The sequence below is a fragment of the Thalassophryne amazonica genome, chromosome 19, assembly GCF_902500255.1.
Source record: "Thalassophryne amazonica chromosome 19, fThaAma1.1, whole genome shotgun sequence".
NCBI classification, from domain to species: domain Eukaryota; kingdom Metazoa; phylum Chordata; class Actinopteri; order Batrachoidiformes; family Batrachoididae; genus Thalassophryne; species Thalassophryne amazonica.
This window is the reverse complement of record NC_047121.1, coordinates 63479731-63500828: the sequence shown is the minus strand read 5'-3', so window position 1 is coordinate 63500828 and position 21098 is coordinate 63479731. Positions and strand designations below refer to the sequence as shown.

The following is a 21098-nucleotide window of genomic DNA, read 5'->3' as shown; positions in this document are numbered from 1 at the left end:
TTTATGTGTGCATTCTGCTTGTAACCACTGTCCTGCTTAAGACTGGGAGCACCTTGGCTAAAGTGCCATGTGTGAAACAGGCTCGTGTCAACAAGAACAACCGTTCATTAATTCAAAATAGGTGTTGAGATTAGTGGCAGTTTAGAAAGTCAGTTTCAATCACAATCAAGCCACCATCACACTGTACTAATGTGGGACTTGACCGAAACATGGATTAACGATCCCCCTACCCCAAGCGATGAATCCTGAGCCCAATGCTGACCTGAACTCTGACCAGACAGAATGCTGCTTAAACCGAGTCCCAGCAGTATGCACATACAAAATATTGTTGTTACTTGCTTTCACGGGCAGGCAGGACTTTGTGGTCTGTTTCATCTTGGTCACACTATGTACCCCATCTCTGCTCTTCTAAACACATGGCAGTGACCGGTCGCTGTTGCTAACAGGGAAGCAGATTTGTTTACTCTGTCATAACATTGGGACTGGAGGCTTCATCATTAGAGGACCGGGTTTGGCCTTGAACTATTTCTTCCCTCAGTTCAGCCCATGTGTGTGTGCAGACTAAATGAAATCTGAAAACATGCAGAGAAACTGGGGGGAAAAGTAAATGGGAAGCTAGAAGAGAAGAAACAACAATGCACTAAACAAGACTGTGGCATTCACTGTATTTTCTACAGTCTTCATACTTTATCAGCCTCAATCCCTTATAAGCTCACTTTTTCCAGCAGGAAGCAAAACAACAAACCATAAGTAGATTAATTAGAATTGGGAAAATCTGTGGTGGCAGGTTGTCAGGTTCCAGTCGTCAAAGCAAGAGGAAAAGACCTAATGATGCACTCTTTGTTTAACACGGTACAACAACAAACTTGCCTGGTCCCAGTGTGATCCCATGACTAAGCACATAAAATATGTCCCCCTATGCTTCTGGCTGGCACCTTATCTAGCTAGCTTGCCTGTACTTAGGAACAGAAGATGTCGGAGGCAGTCAAGAAACACCACTGTCAACGGCATCACAGCGTGGTTTAGGCCAGAATCAAGAAAAAATGTTTTTGGTCCCTAACCCAAAGTAAGATGCTGCAACCGACAGAGTTTTGACACAAAGCAGAAAGTTTGACCACATTACACCCATTTTGGCATCCCTTCACTATCTTCCTGTCCCAGTAAGATCAGATTTTAAGGTTCTGCTACTAGCCTATAAAATTGTTCACGGACTGGCACATCCCTATTTAGCTGACCTAATTAAACCCTACGTGCCGGCCCGGGCTTTGCGTTCTCAAGGTGCAGGACTACTTAGTGTCCCTAGGGTGAATAAGAAGTCTGTGGGTCACAGAGCTTTCTCTTATCATGCCCCTGTTCTATGGAATGATCTCTGTACATCAATAAAACAGATTCTGTGGAGACTTTCAAGTCCAGACTTAAGACACACTTATTTTCCCTTTCGTATGGCTAGCATACTGGCATAGTTCTACGCTTTTTACTCATTTACTTAATTTTATTAGGAAACGGAGTGTGTCACGGCCTCAACTAAATTCTGGTTCTTTTAGAGAAGGTTAGGGCTAGTGGCCAGCGATCACCTTAGTATTTCTTCTGTTTTTCTTGTTGCTTAATGCTAACAAATTGCACTGTATTTGTTGTCTTTCTGATGCTTGATTGTGCTTTTTTTTCTTTTCTCTTTGTTTGAGGTGTGGCTCCATCCAGAGATGGGAGTGCTATCTGTTTCAGAAACCTTCCTGTGCACGGCAGCATATCCTGTATGCTCATATTGTGAATTGTAATTTGTGTCAGTAGCATGGCCCAAGCAGAGGGTCACCACTTGTCTGGTCTGCTTGAGGTTTCTTCCTCAGAGGGACTTCTTCCTTACCACTGTTGCTCTGGGGGTTGGTAATGTTAGACTGTACTTGTGTGAAGCGCCTTGAGGCAACCTTGTTGTGATTTGGCGCTATATAGAAACTTAACTCATCTGCACACGACGCATGTCTCCCTCCCTCCATCCCTATTCCTCCCCCCCCCGTCTCTCCACTCCCCTCACCCTGGCTTCCTCCCTGCCACCTCGAAGGCCACGCGGTTTTTACTGCTGCAGCCTTCAACTATCCAAGCTGGGTGGCGCAGGCCCTCCTGCTGAGGTCTTCACCCACTTTGCATCAATTCGAATGACAGACTGCTTCAAGTTTAGTGCACATAAACAATGACAAATGTATATGTGTTGTCTTTAATTCTGATGTGTGCCATTATTACGGTAAAGAAGTAATAATTCTGGATGAATTGCTGTATCGTGTCTGAGGTAATTGGAGTGTAAATGCAATTTCGTTGTTGTTGCACTCATGTAATGACAATACATCTCATCTCATCTCATCTCATATAAATTAAAATAAATTGAAATTGACCAAATTGCATTTCTTCTTCTTCTTTTTCTTTCGGCTGCTCCTGTTAGGGGTCACCACAGCAGATCAATCGTTTCCATCTCACCCTGTCCTCTGTATCTTCCTCTGTCACACCAACCACCTGCATGTCCTCCCTCAGCACATCCATAAACCTCCTCTTTGGCCACCCTCTTCTCCTCCTGCCTGGTGGCTCCATCCTCAGCATACATCCATCCTCTCCATCATATCAGCCAGCTCTCTCCTTTTACCAGTCATACCAACATTCAAAGTTACAATTCTCACTTCCACCCTTCTAGTTTTCCTCTTCTCCTGCTGTCTCTGGACACACCAATTTCCGTTGGCACCCTGTTGGTTAACGGCACTGGTGGCAATCATTGCTAACCCGATCCGGTGTGGAAATTTGATTTGTACTTTGTATGGTTATGTTGGCTTGTTTTACTCTGGGCGCCCTTCCTGATGCAATCCTACTCATTTATCTGGGCTTGGGACCATCTCTTAGAATGTACTGGCTGCACAGCCCATGTGGCTGAGTTGCAACCAAATTGCATTTATACATTTAAATTCACTTATTTTATCCAAAGCGACTTCAAGCAACATACAAAAATAAACAATCTGTCGCAAGTAAAGACATTAGAGTAAGCGCTAAGTACTAACGCCGTTTTCCAGTTGTACTCAGAGGTTGTATTTCCTCAGTTAGGAGTAAGTGGTTTTAACTGGAACTCTTTCTGAAATCATAATTCCAACTAGTCAGCTACCCCAAACTGACAATCCAAAATGGCTGCCCTGAGCATCAACAGTAGTAAAAACTGTAGTTTTTACTGGTTTTTAAAGAACTAGTCTTTCTTGTGTCCAATTTAATAAGTTGTACACACAGTATTGTCCTACTACTGTTTGTGGACATGTTGCTCTGGTGTTTTAATGCATGAAATTCTGTGTAATGTGTTGTTTATCAACTGGTGCTGCGAATATTAACTAACCTCGTAGATTTTGCTAACAGTGACTTTGCTAAATCAAGCAGAAATCTGAACAATAAATTGAAACACTAATGTCCCTTCTGAAACATCTTTTCTCTTCCATGAAGTCTTGCTGGTGGACCGTATGTTTTTGTAACTCTCTATACTCCAAAATCTTGGAAGTGTCTATCTTATTTTCCAGCTTGTATGGCAACTGGACATATTTACCTTGCGTACGATGTCATTCTCAGTTCTGACTTATGACTTCCTGGGTAACTGGAATGCAGCGTAAGTATTGCATCTTATCAAAGAGGAGGATGAGTCCTGAAGTAAAGAAGGTAGATGGAGAGATAGAGAGGGATACCCCTAGTCTGATAGCAGCTGGTAGCTCATTCCACCATCGTGAATTTACTCCTGAGAAGAGTCTGGACTGAGATTGCTTCGTATGTCGAGATGTTAATGCTAGAAGGTGTTCTTGTGGGGAACATGGCCAATACGGAAACTGAGTTCAATTCAGTGGGTGAGAACGAAGTAGTCACTCTGTGAGCGAACATTAGTGACTTGACTTTGATTCAGGCTGCTATGGGTCGCTAGTGGACACTGTCAGGGAAAGCAACTGGGAAACATAAATGACATATCAGTGGGGTGAGGGAGAGGGGCCGCTCCTCAGACTGTAGGAGCTAAAGTGTGAAATGAAAGCTGCTTGCAGAATCAGACAGAAGACTCCAAAACACAGTAGAAATAGAAATTTGTGATGTAACCTTTGTGTAATAGCAGACAGAAATTGTTTTGAGTTGAAGACAAACAAAAATGCATAGACCATTTTGTATATATTGTTCAAACTGTGCATTTGTGTTTATTGTTTGAACCTTTCTGTTGTACAGTCTTTCACACAAGACCTCAAATTACCTTTATAAAGTGTCAAAACAGTTGTTTATTATAGTCTTATCTCTGTGACTGCATGTGATACAACTTTAACACTATGCTAAAAGCTTATACTATTGTGTCGTCAATACAGAAGTCCTCTATATGCCCTGAGACCCATTGGCACTGGTGCTTGTCACCATATTTTGTAGCATGAAGCGGATCAGAATCTGTTACTCACCTTGGATGGGACACTAGTCCGATGCAGGTTGTTCCCCTGCCAAGGCCAGTACCCTTATACATCTACATGGACTTGGACAATGTAGATGAAGTGTCTTGTACAAGGACACTGACAGGTAGTGTTACCTGAAGGTTGACATATTGGTACCCGAAGTCTTTATCCCACTGAGCTACACCCATACAGGGTGTACAGTAAAAAAATGAATGCATTCTGGTTTACAGTGGTTGAATTTATTGTGGAGGTGTTTCCCTCATGTCATCGCCCCTTCTTGTGTTCTTGTCTTCTTGCCTTGTGTAACCTAACATTCTATATTTCATCACTTCCCAGCAGCTGGTAGTTTTGTCTACATCATGTGTTGCAATATTTTTTTAAGGTGTAAATGATTTCTGAAGCCTTACTTGATCTCTGTGTCTGCAAGTGCAAAAACCCTGTGCAGTATGCAGGAGGCATGAGAAAAATTTCACTTAAATGCCAAATGATTTAAATTTATATCACCTCTCAATAATTACGTGATGTCTAAGTTGGCACGTAGGGTGTTTCCACTTATGAAAAATCAAAAACAAATATGTTAGTGAGATTAAATTGACAATACGGGCTCCAAAATTGATGTTCTGTGTAACAACAGGCAGTACTAGTATCCATACCATTTAATATAACACTTAAATAATCACTTTGACAGTGAGGTTTTACATCGTACAGTTATTGTGCAAAAGTTTAGTACTGGATGGCAATTTTGTTGAGAGCAGACTTAATTGAGTGATAAAAAAAAGTAGACTAGTGAGGGAAGCTTCCAAGGACCCAAAAATCTTCTGTGGGTATGACTGGAGAAACTAAACATAGGACAGCCTTTGTCTGTTACTGTGACAATTACAGCTTCATGGTGGAGTGTCCATAAAGGATTTACTGTAACAAAAATGTTTGAACGACATCTGAAATGCCACATTTTATTCCCTTTTTGCGCTGCTCCAGCACAAAGCTGTAACGAGGAAAGCAACAGACAAAAGTAACCTTATGCCCAATTTCTCAAATCACTTTCACAGTTTGTAACTTTTTCGGAATGGTCAGTGGGTTCTTGGAAGCTTCCCTCACTTGTGTGTGTGTTTTAAACTATCACTGTTTTTGTAGAAAACCTGAGTGAAACAAAATCACTGCACACTACCATAAGCAGTAGATGTCGTAGTCAAATCGGCTCAACAGCGAGAACCATATTTTCTGGAGAATTAGTATATTTTTTTCTACTAGTTTGGGAGAGCCTGGAATTTATACGCCGGTGTCACTTATGGACCAAAAAACAAAAAAAAACAAAAATCACACGTTTGTTGTTAATAATAACGATTTATATAGAGCTTTTCGTGGAATCAAAGCATGAAAAAACCCTCCCATGTATAAACATCAATTAATAAAAGTAGACTATAACAATGGTCAAAAATCCCAAAAGAGCTGATTACATAAATCAAATTGGACTAAAATTTTTCTAGTGTTTCCAATTCTATGGGCCAGCCGTCCATGTAAATCTGATGACTTATTGTGTCCAAACCACATCCAATAACAATCAATATGTTGTTCAACACACTGACCAATTGTTTATCTTGCTTATTTTTATTTTTAGTATTTAAAAAGCCTTATGTTACACACCACAGGCTGTGGTATTCACAGGTTTTCCTGCATAAATCCACTGTTCTATCCTCCATGTTGATGTGCACCAGCAATCCATGTCCATCTGATTAGATTAGACAGAAATGTATTAATCCCTTGGGAAGACTCCATCTGGGAAATTGAGCACACACCGGTTAAGAAGCACACAGAGCATCAAAAGTACAAGTAAAAAATAATTCCAAAATGTAAATACAAATGTAAATACCAGAAATACAGCTCACTACTGGTTTACTGGCTACTACTGTTCCTCTCCTTCCTGTCCCCTGTCTTCCTGTTACTCCTTCTCCCTCCAAGTGAGAAGTTGTACAGTTGATGATGAACTGCATCAAATACCTTCCAATATGATGCCCAACACACATTTATTCATCCATCTTGCTTATTTATTTATTTATTTTATTTTATTTTAAGAGTCCTTATGTTAAGAAATAGCGCAGGCTGTGGTGTGCACATGTGCTACACTGAGTTCCTGTGTGTTTTTAACCTTCCCCCCAAGAAAACCCTGTGTTCCACATACAGATAAAATGTGTGATTTGTGCTCTGGTGTAACTTCTATGTGGATTTTTCCTCTTCACAATGAGTTTTTTGACAGGTGTGACTTAATATGTATGTTCCCATTTTAAATATTTGATCAGCTCTAACAGAGCTCATTTATACTGTGATAGAATTGATGTAACAGTCTTTCGAGTGGGACAAAATGCATTTACTGCAGTCTGTTTTACTGTGTAACGTTGAGTTTTATTCAATTTAATTGACTGGCTCGCCTTGTACTGACATCTGTTGCATCATGTTTCTACCTCGGGGGCTCTATTTTCATTGTCACCTTTCTAAAGTATTTGTTTTTGATCGTTCTTTTCAAAAGATCTACTTGCCAAATGTCGATGTAATGCAATTACTGAGAGGTGATACAATCTTGAATCATTTGGCAGATAAGTGATATTTCACGAGGGCGTGCTCGCTCCTGTTGTATATTGTGCATGTATGGTCCACTGTGTGTTAAAAAATGTCTCGTCAGAAGAACAACATGACTTCATGGCATGTCTGTAATCGCAGTGTATCGGATGGTGCAGGACTGACGCGCCTTGTGTTTTGCAGACATCAATGAGTGCCTGTTGCCTGGGATTTGTAAGAATGCTGACTGTCTCAACACCAAAGGGAGCTACAGGTGCATCTGTAAACCAGGCTACATGTTGGATCCTGCCAGGAGCCACTGTGTCTGTAAGTGTCGCTCACTTCAAAGGTCCTTATTTACACGCACTGGACACTTCATTAGGTACACTTTGTTTTGGCTTCAGAACTTCCTTAATTGCCTGGAAGAACATCATCATTTTGCAACGTGGGTTTTTTGTTCGCCTTTTCGCTCTGTGGAAAAACACTGATAATCAGTAATGTACTGATTTAAACCCCGTAGATTAAACCTACGGGGAAAACTAGAACCCGACCGATATTAGAGTTTTTGGTGGCAGATACTGAGATTAGAGACTAAAAAATAATGTGATACTGATACTGATATATCTGCCAATATCTTAGTTCTTTATTTCTTGTTTTTTTTACAAAATATAAGTGGAAAAAATGCCTAACGTTATATTTTTAAAGAAGTACAATGTCAACATCTTGGAAGATTTTGTTCAGATCAAGCAACCAAGCAACCAACGGATATCATGTTGCTGTCACACTGCCTTCATTTGGATTGGCAGTCACCATATCGCATCACTCAGCATTTGCATTAAAAAAAAGACCTCTCGTCTATTTTGGACATGCCTAGCTGGCAGCATAGCGACCGCTTGTCTCATTGATGTAACACACCAACTGTGATTGAAAATGAATGGAAGCTGGCTGTTTTGCCTGTGTTTCTTGTAGCTAATGTGCACAAGGGGTTATGGGGTCCCAGCCACGCTTGACAGCACTGTAAACACTGATGTCAGATTGGTGTACACACTACGTAATGACACCATTTCCAACAGCCAAAGTGTTTTCTGCATTGTTTATGTGGAAAAATAAGAGTTCTCATACCAGCAAAAAATAATATGATACTGTTGTGTTCACGAAAGAGTCATATTGGCTGAGATTATCGGCCAACCAATGTCAGTTTAGTTTGACAAATACCTCACAGTAACATGCCTCTTGTCACCACTTAATAGGCAAAGATATCATTAGAAATGCCTAGTAACATGAAGAGAATCCATCAAGTACAGGTGTGCATGTTTACATCAGTAACTGCAAAGAAATGTTTTTCAAATGATGGATTATACAAAGAGTGACTTACCTTAGCCTTCCTCCCATTTGGCAATGCCATTCTTCGCTAATTTCCTACAAGTTGATGTGCAAGTGGGACTCATTCTTTTGCTTACAATAGGAACAAGTCTGTTCCTTCCTTCTGCTCTGTAGACCATCAAGGTGGTTATTTGTAAAAATCACAGTAGATCAGCCATTTGTGTCCAAACTCAAACCAGTCTTTCTGGCACTGCAACACTTTTAAAGTCACTTAAATCACTTAAATTTTCCCCCATTTTGATGTTTGGGTTGGAGTTCTTGACCACGACATGCCTAAATGTACTGAATTTGTGCCACTTGACTGCTTTAATGAGCAATTGAACAAGCTAATGTAGCGAGCAGTGAGTGTGCCTCTATACTGTATGTGTGCAGATCTGGTTGATGTTGTGTGTATGGACTCTTTCCCTAGCGGACAAAGCGGTGTCACATCATCGGTCCTTGTGTTACCGATCAGTGTCAGCGGGCGCATGCTCTCTTCCACTTGCTCAGCACATCACCAAGCAGATCTGCTGCTGCAGCCGAGTGGGAAAAGCCTGGGGAACTGGATGTGATCGCTGCCCTTTGCCAGGATCAGGTATATCCCCCAGAATGTACTGTTTATTTGCTTTTTTGTGGTTATTTTGTTGTTTTTTTCATCATACAGCCAGTGGGATATGCTATGATGCGGTGTGCAGGAGTCAATCAGTCAGTCAGTCGTGCAAAATTTCACTTGTGAGTGAGATTCGTTCTATTGTATTGATCCAATTGTCACCAAACTTGCTATGTGATTACACATTGTGACCTCGAGAAGCCTATAGGGTTGGGAGTCAAAAGGTCAAAGGTCAAGGACACTAGAGCATACTATCTAAAACTCTTGTGAGCTCAATAACATCTATTTTAACTGCCCAGTTTTAACCAGATATGGTATGTGTGTTTGGTACACTGACCCCAAGAAGCTTATAGGCTTTTGGGGTCTCAGGGTACAGTTTGTAAAAACCTTGTGAGCACAATAACATTTTTCCTAATTGTGTGATTGTCACCCAACTTAGTGCCAACTTAGTATGTTTTTTCAGTGTGATGACCCCAGAAAGCCTGTTGATCTTGGGGTCAAAATCATTGAACTGTACTTTGGACAAGCCTTCGGTAGAAAACATTTGCCTCTTTGGTTTAGTGCAGGTTATGCTCATGTTCGCTGTACTTGCTAGGTGTGTGTAGATACACAGGCTACAATACAATTCATGAACTATATGTTTTGTCATGGAACGATTTGAGTCAGTGCAATACGACACGATCTAATGAAATTCCTTGTTTAACATAGACATTAATTTTCTGTGATTAATTAGAATAAGCCAGAAGTGACATTGCTTACCTTCAAATACATATTTAATGAAAAACCTGTGACATTCTTCCGGTTTTTGCTACTGTGCTGCAGCATCCTGGTGTTGCCTCTAATCATGTTTAGTTCACCACTGGGGGCAGCACCACATAGACTATAGCACAGACATAGGCCAGAAGAAGAAGCCAGCTGTTGTTCACATGACATATCCTTCCCTTTCTGATCTCGTATGACAGTATTAATAAGTTGTGTACTGAACATATCATTCAAACGGTTACAATTATAAGTTATACTTATGATAAGTTTGTTTTTGTTTTTTTAACCACACAAATGTAATGTACCCATGGATGGTCTCCGGAGAGAAGACTCCACTGATTTATAACATTAAATTCAAGACATCGAATGGTTCATAGTACACTTCGTATCAGTTAGTTACACCCCTACTGTGTACTGAAGGATACTTTGCGGGGCTACATGCTCTTGCAGGTGTGAAATATCACATGCAGTCTTGCGTAATGGCTCACGATCTTAATCGAAGCACTCTGTCACAGTATTTCTGTCTGCCAGGTGTGAAAACCACTTCAGAATAACTACGTGTTTGGAGTGGAAATTGACCAAATGCATAACGGCTTTCATATTCAAGCAGTTACATAATAATGGGAGTCTGTCTCGTGTTATCGCTCCGACCCTCAGAGAGAAACCCCACTAACAGCCCGGCAAAGCTGCACAGCAGAAATAAATTGCTTGTCCAAGTGAAACATGGGAAGTAGTTGTCATTTTTTTTTTATTTTGAGGAGGTCTAATCTTCAAAGTCTCAGGCTGGTTTTATAGAGTCTGTGCGCTGGCTCGTGATCCGTGGGGATTGTCAGATATCGGGGAGAAAGACCTCCATGGTGCTGTTGAGTCTCGACTGACACACACAGGACAGACAGCTCGTACGCTGGTTTTGAACGCCGGTCTGACAAGCTGTTAGAGCCACGTTCCGCACAAAGTGGCCAAGTCTATTACTTGTGACTTGGTAACACGAGCCGGTTGCCTTCATTCCCCATTTCGTGCAGTTCTTCTGATGTGGCTGTTCGTCATATATAGCTTCATTCCTCCCCACTTTAAATTCATCACTCAGTAGCTTCTCATATCCATGTTTCCTACATTTACACAAGCATTTACAGTAACCCCACATCTGTCATTACCCATATCTCTCTTCCAGACTCTTTTGGCATGGACTTGCTGGTTTCAGGTCAGGTAGGGGACAGAGCGCTTCTCATTTGTAATGGATTCACCATCGCTGAGGTTTTTGTTGGGCTCAGACACAAAGAGATGCATTCTCCCTCTCTTTACGCAGTCAGTCAATCCTCCATTAGCCGCTCACTCACACGACTCACACGACGAGAGTTCAAAGGTCAAGGTGTATTGCATTATCCTTATCTGCAGACGCGCTTCGGTCCTTCCACAGCCCTCCATGTGGCTGGCTTGCTGCGATAGCTGTCAGTTCGCTAGTTTCGTAGCAACAACAGAAACCCGACCGCATCATTTGGGGTACAGAGTAAAGCGCGGCATGCTCGACATAACAGCGTTACACGGATGGCTTATGTTATTGCTGTGAACATCAGAGAGAAACATGAGCCACAATTCCTGGCAGTGTTTAATCTGGGCTCACGAGCCAGAGGGCAGAATACAGACGTGCTGTTTTCTGTGGCACATTGTCTGGTTTTTTTAAGACCTCGATTTTTACCTTCATACACAAACATCTTCAAGAGTAAAAATAACACAATATATTTCCATTTTATAGCACAGCAAACAAAACGTTTTAGGTGATGAGGGGTAGAGTTGGGTATCGAGAACCAGTTTTCGGGTATCGTTAGGAATTGATTTGATCCACCGACATCAATAACCTTTTTGCTTAATAATTCCCTTATCGGTCCTTCAGAGCGGCCGTTGTTTTTGAGGGTGTTTGTCGGGAAAATTATCATTTCTCTACGTTGATTACAGACCCTGTAGTGGGTCTGTAATCAACCGCTTCTGCAGCACCACTCCACTTTGAAGCGTGAACCAATGAAGCAGTGCTTTGATCCGCTGGCTCATTGGTTCTTTGATTCACTGCTCTTCAGGAGCTTCTTAACCCTTCTCAAAGTCATTAAAACATGTGATCGATAAGCGTAATCGATAATGGTATCGATATCAATAAACTCTTATCAATACCCATCCCTAGTGAGGGGCCATCCATCCATCCATCCATCCATTCATTCATTCATCTGGATTTTGTCACCCAGCCTGGAGTTTCATTCCATCCGTTGGTACCCATGAGTGTTATAGGTTACGATATTATTGCTGATTCACCACAGTACTACTGTATTCATGGAAAAGGCAACACCTAAATACTATTACTTGTAGAAATATATTTCCAAGATGATATTTCAATGAACCCTCACACAGTGCCTGTACAGCTTATGAAGATGTGGATCAAAGAGATTAGTTGTTGTCTGACATGTTCAAGGGGAGATAATTGGACTTTGTTGTTATTTGTTAGTTGCATGTATAATCAGACCTGTTGGGCTCTTCAGTGTAGACGTTCACTCATTCCTTTTCTATACCCACTTCTTCCAGTTAAGGGTTGCAGGGGAGCCGGAGTTTATCCCAGCAGTCATGGGGAGAGAGGCAGGGTACACCCCGGACAGGCCGCCAGTTTATCGCAGGGTCAAATGTAGTCAGACAAGCAAATTCACACTTCTCTGCACACCTGTGGTCAATTTAAAGTTTCCAGTTCACATACAGTAACCGGGGTGTCTTTGGAAGTGGAAGTAAGCCGGAGCACCCGGAGGGAACCCATGTGAGAGAACCCATGGGGAGAATATTCAAACTCCACACAGAAAGGCCCCAGATGGGAATCAATCCCACAACCTTCCTGCTGTGATGCAACAGTGCTAACCACTAAACCGCCATTCCACCAGTACAGAAGTTGGCCAATCTATTTGTTCATCCATTTCATCACAAAAGGTGGACTACCACCAGTATTTAATCCATGTTAGCAACTTTAATGGCATTTAATCAGTTTGTGAGCTTGCATGTAAGTGGACTGCATTTCTTTAGCGCTTATCCATCTGATGCCGCCATTCATCCATACACACACATCAATATCAGGGTACCATGCTAGGCGTTCAACTACACACTTGGAGTAACATGGGGATTAAGGACCTTGCTTAGTGATTTTCATGTCCCAGCCAGGAATCCTGCAAGCCACCACCTCCCCAATGGCGTGTTTGTCATGTCACCAATTGCCAATGCTTATCTCAGTGGCAGCCGGGTAGGAATTAAGAAGACATCAGATGCTCCACCAACATCCTCCACTTCCTTAGATAAGGAAACCCAACATGCTCCCAAGCCAGATGGTGTGTATATCACCTCCACCATGTTCTTGGCTGTGCACCATGTTCTAGACTGGCATCCTGTCCAGTGCGTACCACGCCTCACACCCTATCACGGCTGAGATGCACGTGTGCACGATGCACAGTGAACAAGTGAAGGGATGTTCTGGGTCAACTCTGGGGTTTCCGTTCAGATGTATATGCCTGAAACACACCAATACCTGAACAGAGATGCCACAGTGGACTCACAACATTCCTTCAGTTATCCAGGATGCAAGGGATGTTTTATCAGCCTTTTATTTACATTTTTAATGTAAAACAACTACTTTAACCAATTCTTACCTTCAACATTTATCAGTATGCCCACTGAGGTTTTCTTAGTTCTCTTGACACCACGTTCCTGTGGCTTTTTTTTTTTTTTTTTTTGCAGACTATAGGCAGTATTTCACAGTAACTCTCTGTTGCTTCCTTGTTTATAACACATTCTCTGTTCCTAAGCTACATTACAGAACACTTAGGGATAGAATAGCTCATAATCGTCATAGCAGCTGGATGCATGTCATCCCAAAATCTTTCAATTTGTGCAAAAAAACATGGGTATGATTAGCCTGCAGAACATCATTGTTACTGAGTGGTTAATTGTTTGCATGTGATTTGGGGTGTAATATTAAAAACAATCATTGTAATCCATGCCTGCAAGTTAGTGGTAGTACACTGCAGAGTCATTGTGTACTCATTTTCCTCTGCTTTGCATTTGTTTAGCTCTTATTCTCATTTGATTTTTGTATAAAATCAGTGTTTTGCACAGTCCAGTAGAGTTCATCTTAAACTTACTTTTCCTTTAAAGGACATGTCACACAGACATCTTAGCAACTTAGATTTAGGCTGTTAGTGACCATCCGATGCTAGACCGGAATTACTTTGTGCACTTCCGTGACTGATCTCGAAGTACATGGCATTTGCAACAAACAGCTACTGTGAGAAGACTTACTGTAGTGCGAGTGCATGTCCATTAGTCATGAACGCAGCCTGTTAAAAACAGTCTCTACTAGAGGCTCAGCTTTGTGCAAGTGTTGTCATCAATATAACCGTGAAAAATATAAGAAATACATACTGTATGTGTGATCAGGCAGCCTGAAAAACAGCAGAGAGTTCGGTGTGTTTGTTCAAGGCGTTAGCTACGAGGCTAAAACAGTGTGCTGCTCCAGTACAGAGAACAGAATCCGCACACATTGTTATGTGTCGGACGCGGGCGGAGAACCGACCAGCGTTTGACAGGACCCAGTATAAAATAAGCAGAGCACGGTACAAAGGATAACAGAATTTAATAACATAACAGTGAGTGCTGAATAATAACAAATGAGTGCGCGGTCAGGCACCCCAGCCATACAACACACATCAAGATCCAAAGTCTGACAGACTCTCTCTAAGTAAAATAAAATTGCAAAGCCTACCAGCTCCACTGAGAAGAACAAAATACAAAAGAAAAAACTGAACAGGGCACTCACCCACTTGTAGAATGATTTCCAAGATTAAATAAGTAAAGTCCACACCATCAAAGAAGTTGTCACGCACAGATCACGTGCATTGCCAGCCAGAGAATAATGTCCAGGTCCACACCATCAAAGAGGTCCCAACTAGCACTGTCACGCACAGATGGTGCATGATCACCAACCGGACAACAATGTACAGGTCCATGCCATCAAAGAGGTCCCGACTGACACAGTCACGCATGGATGGGGTGTGATCACCAGCCAGAGAACAATGTCCAAGTCCGTGCCATCAAAGAGGTCCCAGCTGGCACCGTCACATACGGATGGTGCGTGATTGCCAGTATCACCAGTATCGAGACCACCTTTTCATTTACTTGGTCTCGTCTCTGAATTTAAAGCCATGGTACTCTATCTTGACTTGATCTCATACTAGAATGAGTATAATCATTAATTAAAAATTACAATAGTAAAATTAGTAAATTAATTAACATTATATTGACTGACAGGATATTTCATAAGAGATCCCACAGTGCAGCACTTTCTTGAATCCCTTGGTCAAGAATGAGCAAAATATTGACTGCCAATAAATTTGGTTTTGTCAGTCACAAAAACTTAAGTTTCAGTAAGAATTTAAGAAAGAAACATCGTGCGGAACATAAATTCTAGTTTCAACTTGTGTTTTTAGATCTTGCTCTCTACTTGGATTCACCTCCACCAAAGACTCAGTCTTGACTTGATCCTGACCACGCCAAAATCCCGAACTCTTGGTCTTGACTCAGACGCAACCCTTTAAGGTCTTGTTCATGTCTCAGACTCAATAGAGCTGGTCTTGTCCCCATCTCTAGATCTTGTATATGATAACATTTCCTGTCATTTCTTTGTCCCCTACCAAAACTTTATTTTTTGACACATTCTGTGTGACACCAGCAGGCCAGATATTTGAGCTTTGCCACATAATCTCTACTTTGTCTTTCTTAACCTCTAGACCACTTCAAGGAGATCTGCCCAGCTGGTCATGGATACACCTACTCGCTCTCTGATGTGCAGATATTAATGAGACAGTTGGAGGAAGATGACCTACAGAACACGGGGATCTTTTGGGAGGAGGAGAGACCCACTGACCTTCAGCCTCCATCGTCCTACCCACTAACTCCAGAAATACCCCAGTACCCCGTCTATCCAGAGACATCACTACCACTGCCTTCTTCTCCAGACATCGATCACCCAGTCAAAGAGAGACCCCGACAACCACAAGGTGGGACTAAAATCTTGGTAAATGTTAACTCTGCTTTGTCAACTGATGCTAATGATCTGTATATATTTTACACGTCGAGCATCTCAAATAAGGTATTTATTCACTTTTCCTCTTGCCTGTTTGTCGCACTCTTTTTCCCCCCATAATGCAGGTTTGCTTTTTACACAATTGGAATATTTGTCAGGGTCATAAACTCTTACGAGACTCCAAACATCAACTTCATGTTTTGATCTCTATAAATAAATGCTTCATCCAACACACTTTCAAAGAAATATTTTCTTCTCTCAACCTTCAAAGTGAATCTCCTCAAAGCATCATAGCTGAGGAGCAGTCGACACTGGCTATACTGTATGTCTTAATCCACAGGATTTTTACAGGAAATCTATTTTCCCCGATTTAATCCCTGCGACACACTTTTCTGGGGCACCCGCAACATTTTGATTTATACACAGAAACAATTCTGGAGATATTTTGCTATTTTTGTCGGTCTTACCTTGTCGTTGACCCTATTACGTTTTTTTCTCGATCAGGTGTCTGTACTACAGTACTTTTGCAGATCTGACATTCTCTCTCTTCATAGAGGATAAACGTACAATGACTTTTATTTTTAGCAAGTAAAATCTCCAAAGCTGGAAGTCGCATTCCAAAACAACATGGATTGTTAGGCGTGGCAGGTTTTTTTTCTAAGTAGTGGTACTTCACAGTGTGAACAGAAAGTCAAATTTCCTGCTGGTAAACTCTTGGTTTTTCTTTTTTCTTGTCACAGATGTGGAAATTCTGAGCCCGGTAAGCTCCCTGTTTCTGTCAACCTCTTGGCACTTGCTTTTGAAATATTTGTCTTCGAACGATATGCTCTAGCTCTCAGCTGGAGGGCTTGTTATGATTACATAACTTATTCAGACCACATTTTCTTTGATACACATCCTTAATTAGCACAGAATTTGATGACAAAAGCAGACATGAATTTATGACGATATCTTGACAGATTTGTCTTGAATAAAAAATATCTGCTTGATTTCTAGCCATCAGTTGTGACCGACGCACCTGTGGACCATTCAGGTATTCCTTTTACACTTTTTATCATACTCAACCTCCATCACTTTCACTACTGACAGTTATCGCCGTCTATAGTTGACGAATGCCTTTTGATTGGTTTGATTTGGCATCACGGAGTTCAGCGTCCAATTGTTATTTGTCATATTTCAGTCAAACTGAGCAGGATCTGTTTTCTATAAATTTTTCTTGCTCAGCAGGAGTTGTTTACTCATATCCTCATCTCTTGTGCGCCCTCGCCAGTGAAAACATTGACAGTCTGAAGGTCGACTCCATTCTTAGAGTCTAGCTGATGTATTTCTGTTGTTATTCTGTTTTAGTTTGAAGAAAAGCACACATAGTTTTATATAGATGTTCAGTGTTAAACACACACGGCACAGTGATTGATTAAAGTTGTTCCGTGTGCAAGTCGGGGCCATTTAACTGCCGAGGCCTAGACAAACATACTGCATGTCCTGGCTTCCAGGTTCGATTCCCAAATGCAGGTTTAGTCCCTGCTTGGAGTTTCCATTGTGCTCAAAAGACCCTGAACTCGGTGTGAAGTTGGAATGGTGACTAAAGAATGTCACAGTCACACTCTCAGAGTATCAGCTGATCAAACCTCTGTTTTGACTCCTCCGACTTTCAACTCTTCATGAACTCACAATGTTTCCGTGCAGTTTCCACCAAAATGATATACACAAAGCCAAAGGCTCATTACTCTCTAGCATATGACAAATCAGTCTTTTACTCTGCGCCAAATGACGGAAAACCTTCTAAAATTTGAGGGAAATTAAGACATTGTCTGGCTCAGAAGTGATGATTAAAAGGTTTTCTTATCATTTTTTTTTTTTACAAAATTACATTGTATCACCCAGATGGAGTTTTCAGAGCTCCCTCAACTATACACACACACACACACACACACACACACACACATATATATATATATATATATATATATATATATATATATATATATATATATATGCGCTAATTTTGTTGATCTGCTGTTCTTCAGTATTGTATTTAATGAGTATAAAATAGAGATTTTCTCACACCTTATAATGTTACAGGTTAGTCAGGTGAACAAATGACCAGTTGCTGCACAACTGTACTCAATAAAATCACTATTTTTATAATTGTTAGGTCATATGTATTATTGAAAATGAATGCACTTAGAGTTAAAAGTGAAAAAGTCATTTCCTACCTCTCAGCACCCAAATGTTTCTGAGCACATGCTGGTTTCTGAGTTATTTTGGAAACCAACTGTCAGATCACTGCCATTTTGTTGTGTATTGGGGGGTGTGGCTGGATATTTTGGTGTTCTTTTCTTTTCTTTGCTCTCCAGGTGGCATGAGAACTGATTTGTCTGTGGAGAAGGTGCTGGCTGAAGAATCCTTCACCCTCATCAACATCATGTGTAGCACCTGTGACTGGTGCTCACATGCAACCTTAAAGACTTTCAGCTGAAGCAGATAATTGGATGGCGTTCTGCATTTAAGTCATGTGTGATTCAAGCAGAATTGCCGGGAACTCGACCTTGTGATGTTCGTTTGTGAGACGCTGAGGACCGCGCCTGGGTTTGACACATCGAGCCCGTGAAGCAAGGAAGGGTGAGGGACACATGCTGTCAGCACACATCAGAGGTGATTAAGTGTTTGACTAATTGTTGATAGTAACTTGGTATTTTGTTACGCAGTAAACTTGAATTGTGATGAGGATTGTGCAGCTCGCTTCTCACTGCTGTGGCATGCGGACAAGTGGTCCTCCACCTGTTGTGAGAAGCTGCTTATTTGCATAAAGCTTAAAATACAGACCTGTATGTGTTGCTGATAGTGTGTGTCTTTTGAAGGATATTAGTTGTAACTGCTAACTTACCTCACCTCTTCTATGCTTCGCAGAGAGTCGGTTTGTCGTGTCCACCTGGGGGGTGTTTGGCGGTGGTAGTGGGTCCAGGAGCGCCGGGCTTCGATCCTTTTGGGCGCTGGAGAGCGTGCCAGCCTTCACTCCACCAGAAGGACGCTATTTCTGTTTTTACACTTTTTATGCACCAGTGGGTGAAATAAATATATTGTTTTTGGAACCGCTTTTCTGGTTATTTGTAGCGCTGGGTTCCGTCTGACGCAGGTCCGCTCCTCAACCCGCGTCGACACATAACACATTTAACACTTTACCATTATACCCACCAAACCACCAAAAAAACTACACTGTAAAAACCTGGCTTTAAAAAACAAGAAAAAAAACTATAAAATTATAATTTAAGGGATAGTATATCCCTTAAAAGGAGCAAAATTATCTGCCAACAGAACAAGAAAATATATCAAGTTAAAAAAAATAAATATATCTAGCTTCAAAAAATAAAACATGAATATCTTAAAACTAGTGTGTTTTGACTCAAAACAAGGAGAATATCTAGGAATTACTTCCTCAGGATAAGAACATGTTTTTAAATTCAACATTATGTTAGTGCTATCATCTTTAAATAAGGAATCTAGATTCAAGATAAATTACCTACCTACACTCTAAAACATGAACCGCTGTCTCAATGAGAAAATGGGATGTATTTAAAGTTATTTCAACTTAACTACATACATCTTGTGGCATTTAACTCAGTTGAAAGTTCAAATAACTAAGTTGAAATAGCTTTAAAAAAATCTCTGCAAACTGTTGCATCAGTTTTTCTCGTTGAGACAGTGGTTCCTTTTCTTAGAGTGTACCTTACCTATCCTTATGAATTTTATTTTTATAAGTCCTCTAAAATATAAACGCTGGTTCTTAAATGTGGTCATTTGGTGAAAAGTCTCTATCATACTTGCCTCATAACTGTTCTCATCCCTCAAACAGACAGTTCTCTGGACTCCACAATCATCCAGGGGCCTGATTCTAAGGACACAACACGCCCAGTCTCAGCCACAGGTACAGATCCCTGTACAGTAACAGTACCTTGTAAATTAATACTTATTTAGTAACATTGATAGCTGTTGACAGTTCTGTGGTAGTTTACAACCATCCAGCAGCACAGAGGTCAACTTGTTTTGATCCTGTCAACTGTTAGTTGACAGCAACAGTTTCGCCAGATGTTTGCCGGCATACCCAGAGTCTATCCACGGGGAACTTGTGTTTTGCTTTTGTTTGACCCGCGTACATTTGGCTTGAGGACACTGTGCTGCATGGAGGGCGAGAGGGCAACAAACCAAAACAAGTGTGCCTTTTGGAAGAGGAAGCAGTCCTGGAGTGGACAGAGGCCAGATTTATGAAAAATGACAAAAGAGAGTTTTGTACTGTTTCATTGACAGACAAAAAGGGAGCAAAGGAGAGATTAGCAAAGAGAATTTATTGTAATCCAGTTGACAAAAATATAGATGTTTTTTTCTCAGCAAAGCACAAGGGCCCAATTCAGAATCTGTTTGGATGGAGAAAGATAAGAACATCCACGTCAGGCTCTGTGTGGACAGCCCATTTCTTTGCTGACTCCTGTGGAAGCTCTTCATACCACCTGTTAGAACACTAAAGTGCTGTAAAACTTGTCCTGTCATCCAAAAATGTACCTATAAAACAGCAAGACAGCTCCTATGGATAGTAACATGCCCCTGGATTGTATTTTTTTTCTTTTTTTTTTTTAACTTTTTTAAGGAATTCTTAAACCAATATGACAAAAACATGGTCGATTTGCTGAGTATTAACAGTGCAAACGTTTCTCCTCACCTTTCGTAGATATTGACAAGTGTGCGGTCATCCCCACTATATGTGGTCATGGGAAATGCATTCCTGTACAGACAGGTTATACCTGCAACTGTGAGCCAGGATACAAGCTCAGTGCGCTGCAGACCACTTGTATTGGTAAGTAATAACAGAACAGACATGGAGCGGTAGCAGCTTTGATTATGTGGATAACCAGTCACAACGTGGCACTTTTCTCTGGGTGTGATCCAGCACCCAGGCACCTCAGTGTTGAGGACCCCAACAAATGGATGAGGCCAAAGGGACAATGATTTTTTTCACCTACATGGGGCACATAAATAACTCCTTTCAAGAGGTGGGGGTGGACTTGTTGTAGGCCTGTGTGGTTACTGGCCAGATCCCGGGGGTGTTCCTTGATGTGGTGATTTGGTGCATGCTCCCAGACCTAAATTTATATTTACTAGCGTGTTGCCCATGGGGATCCTCAGGCTCTAGATTGGGTAGCATTTATAAAATAGGTAGCTGACATTTTTCAAGGGTGGTAATAAATTATGCAAAGTTTTTATAATGAGTTGGAATGGCGTGTGAGTC

The 21098-nt window shown here is 41.2% G+C and overlaps 1 protein-coding gene across 1 annotated transcript in view; it reads left to right on the top strand.

Annotated features, from left to right (window-relative positions):
* The window catches only part of LOC117531961 (latent-transforming growth factor beta-binding protein 2), a 291027-nt gene that overhangs the window by 197339 nt on the left and 72590 nt on the right, over nt 1-21098 (top strand). Inside the window, exons 10-16 of the mRNA XM_034195149.1 lie at nt 7188-7310; nt 8776-8940; nt 15522-15791; nt 16558-16577; nt 16814-16850; nt 19671-19742; nt 20541-20666. Coding sequence (XP_034051040.1) covers nt 7188-7310; nt 8776-8940; nt 15522-15791; nt 16558-16577; nt 16814-16850; nt 19671-19742; nt 20541-20666 — 813 coding nt within the window. The remainder of the gene's footprint in view (nt 1-7187; nt 7311-8775; nt 8941-15521; nt 15792-16557; nt 16578-16813; nt 16851-19670; nt 19743-20540; nt 20667-21098) is intronic.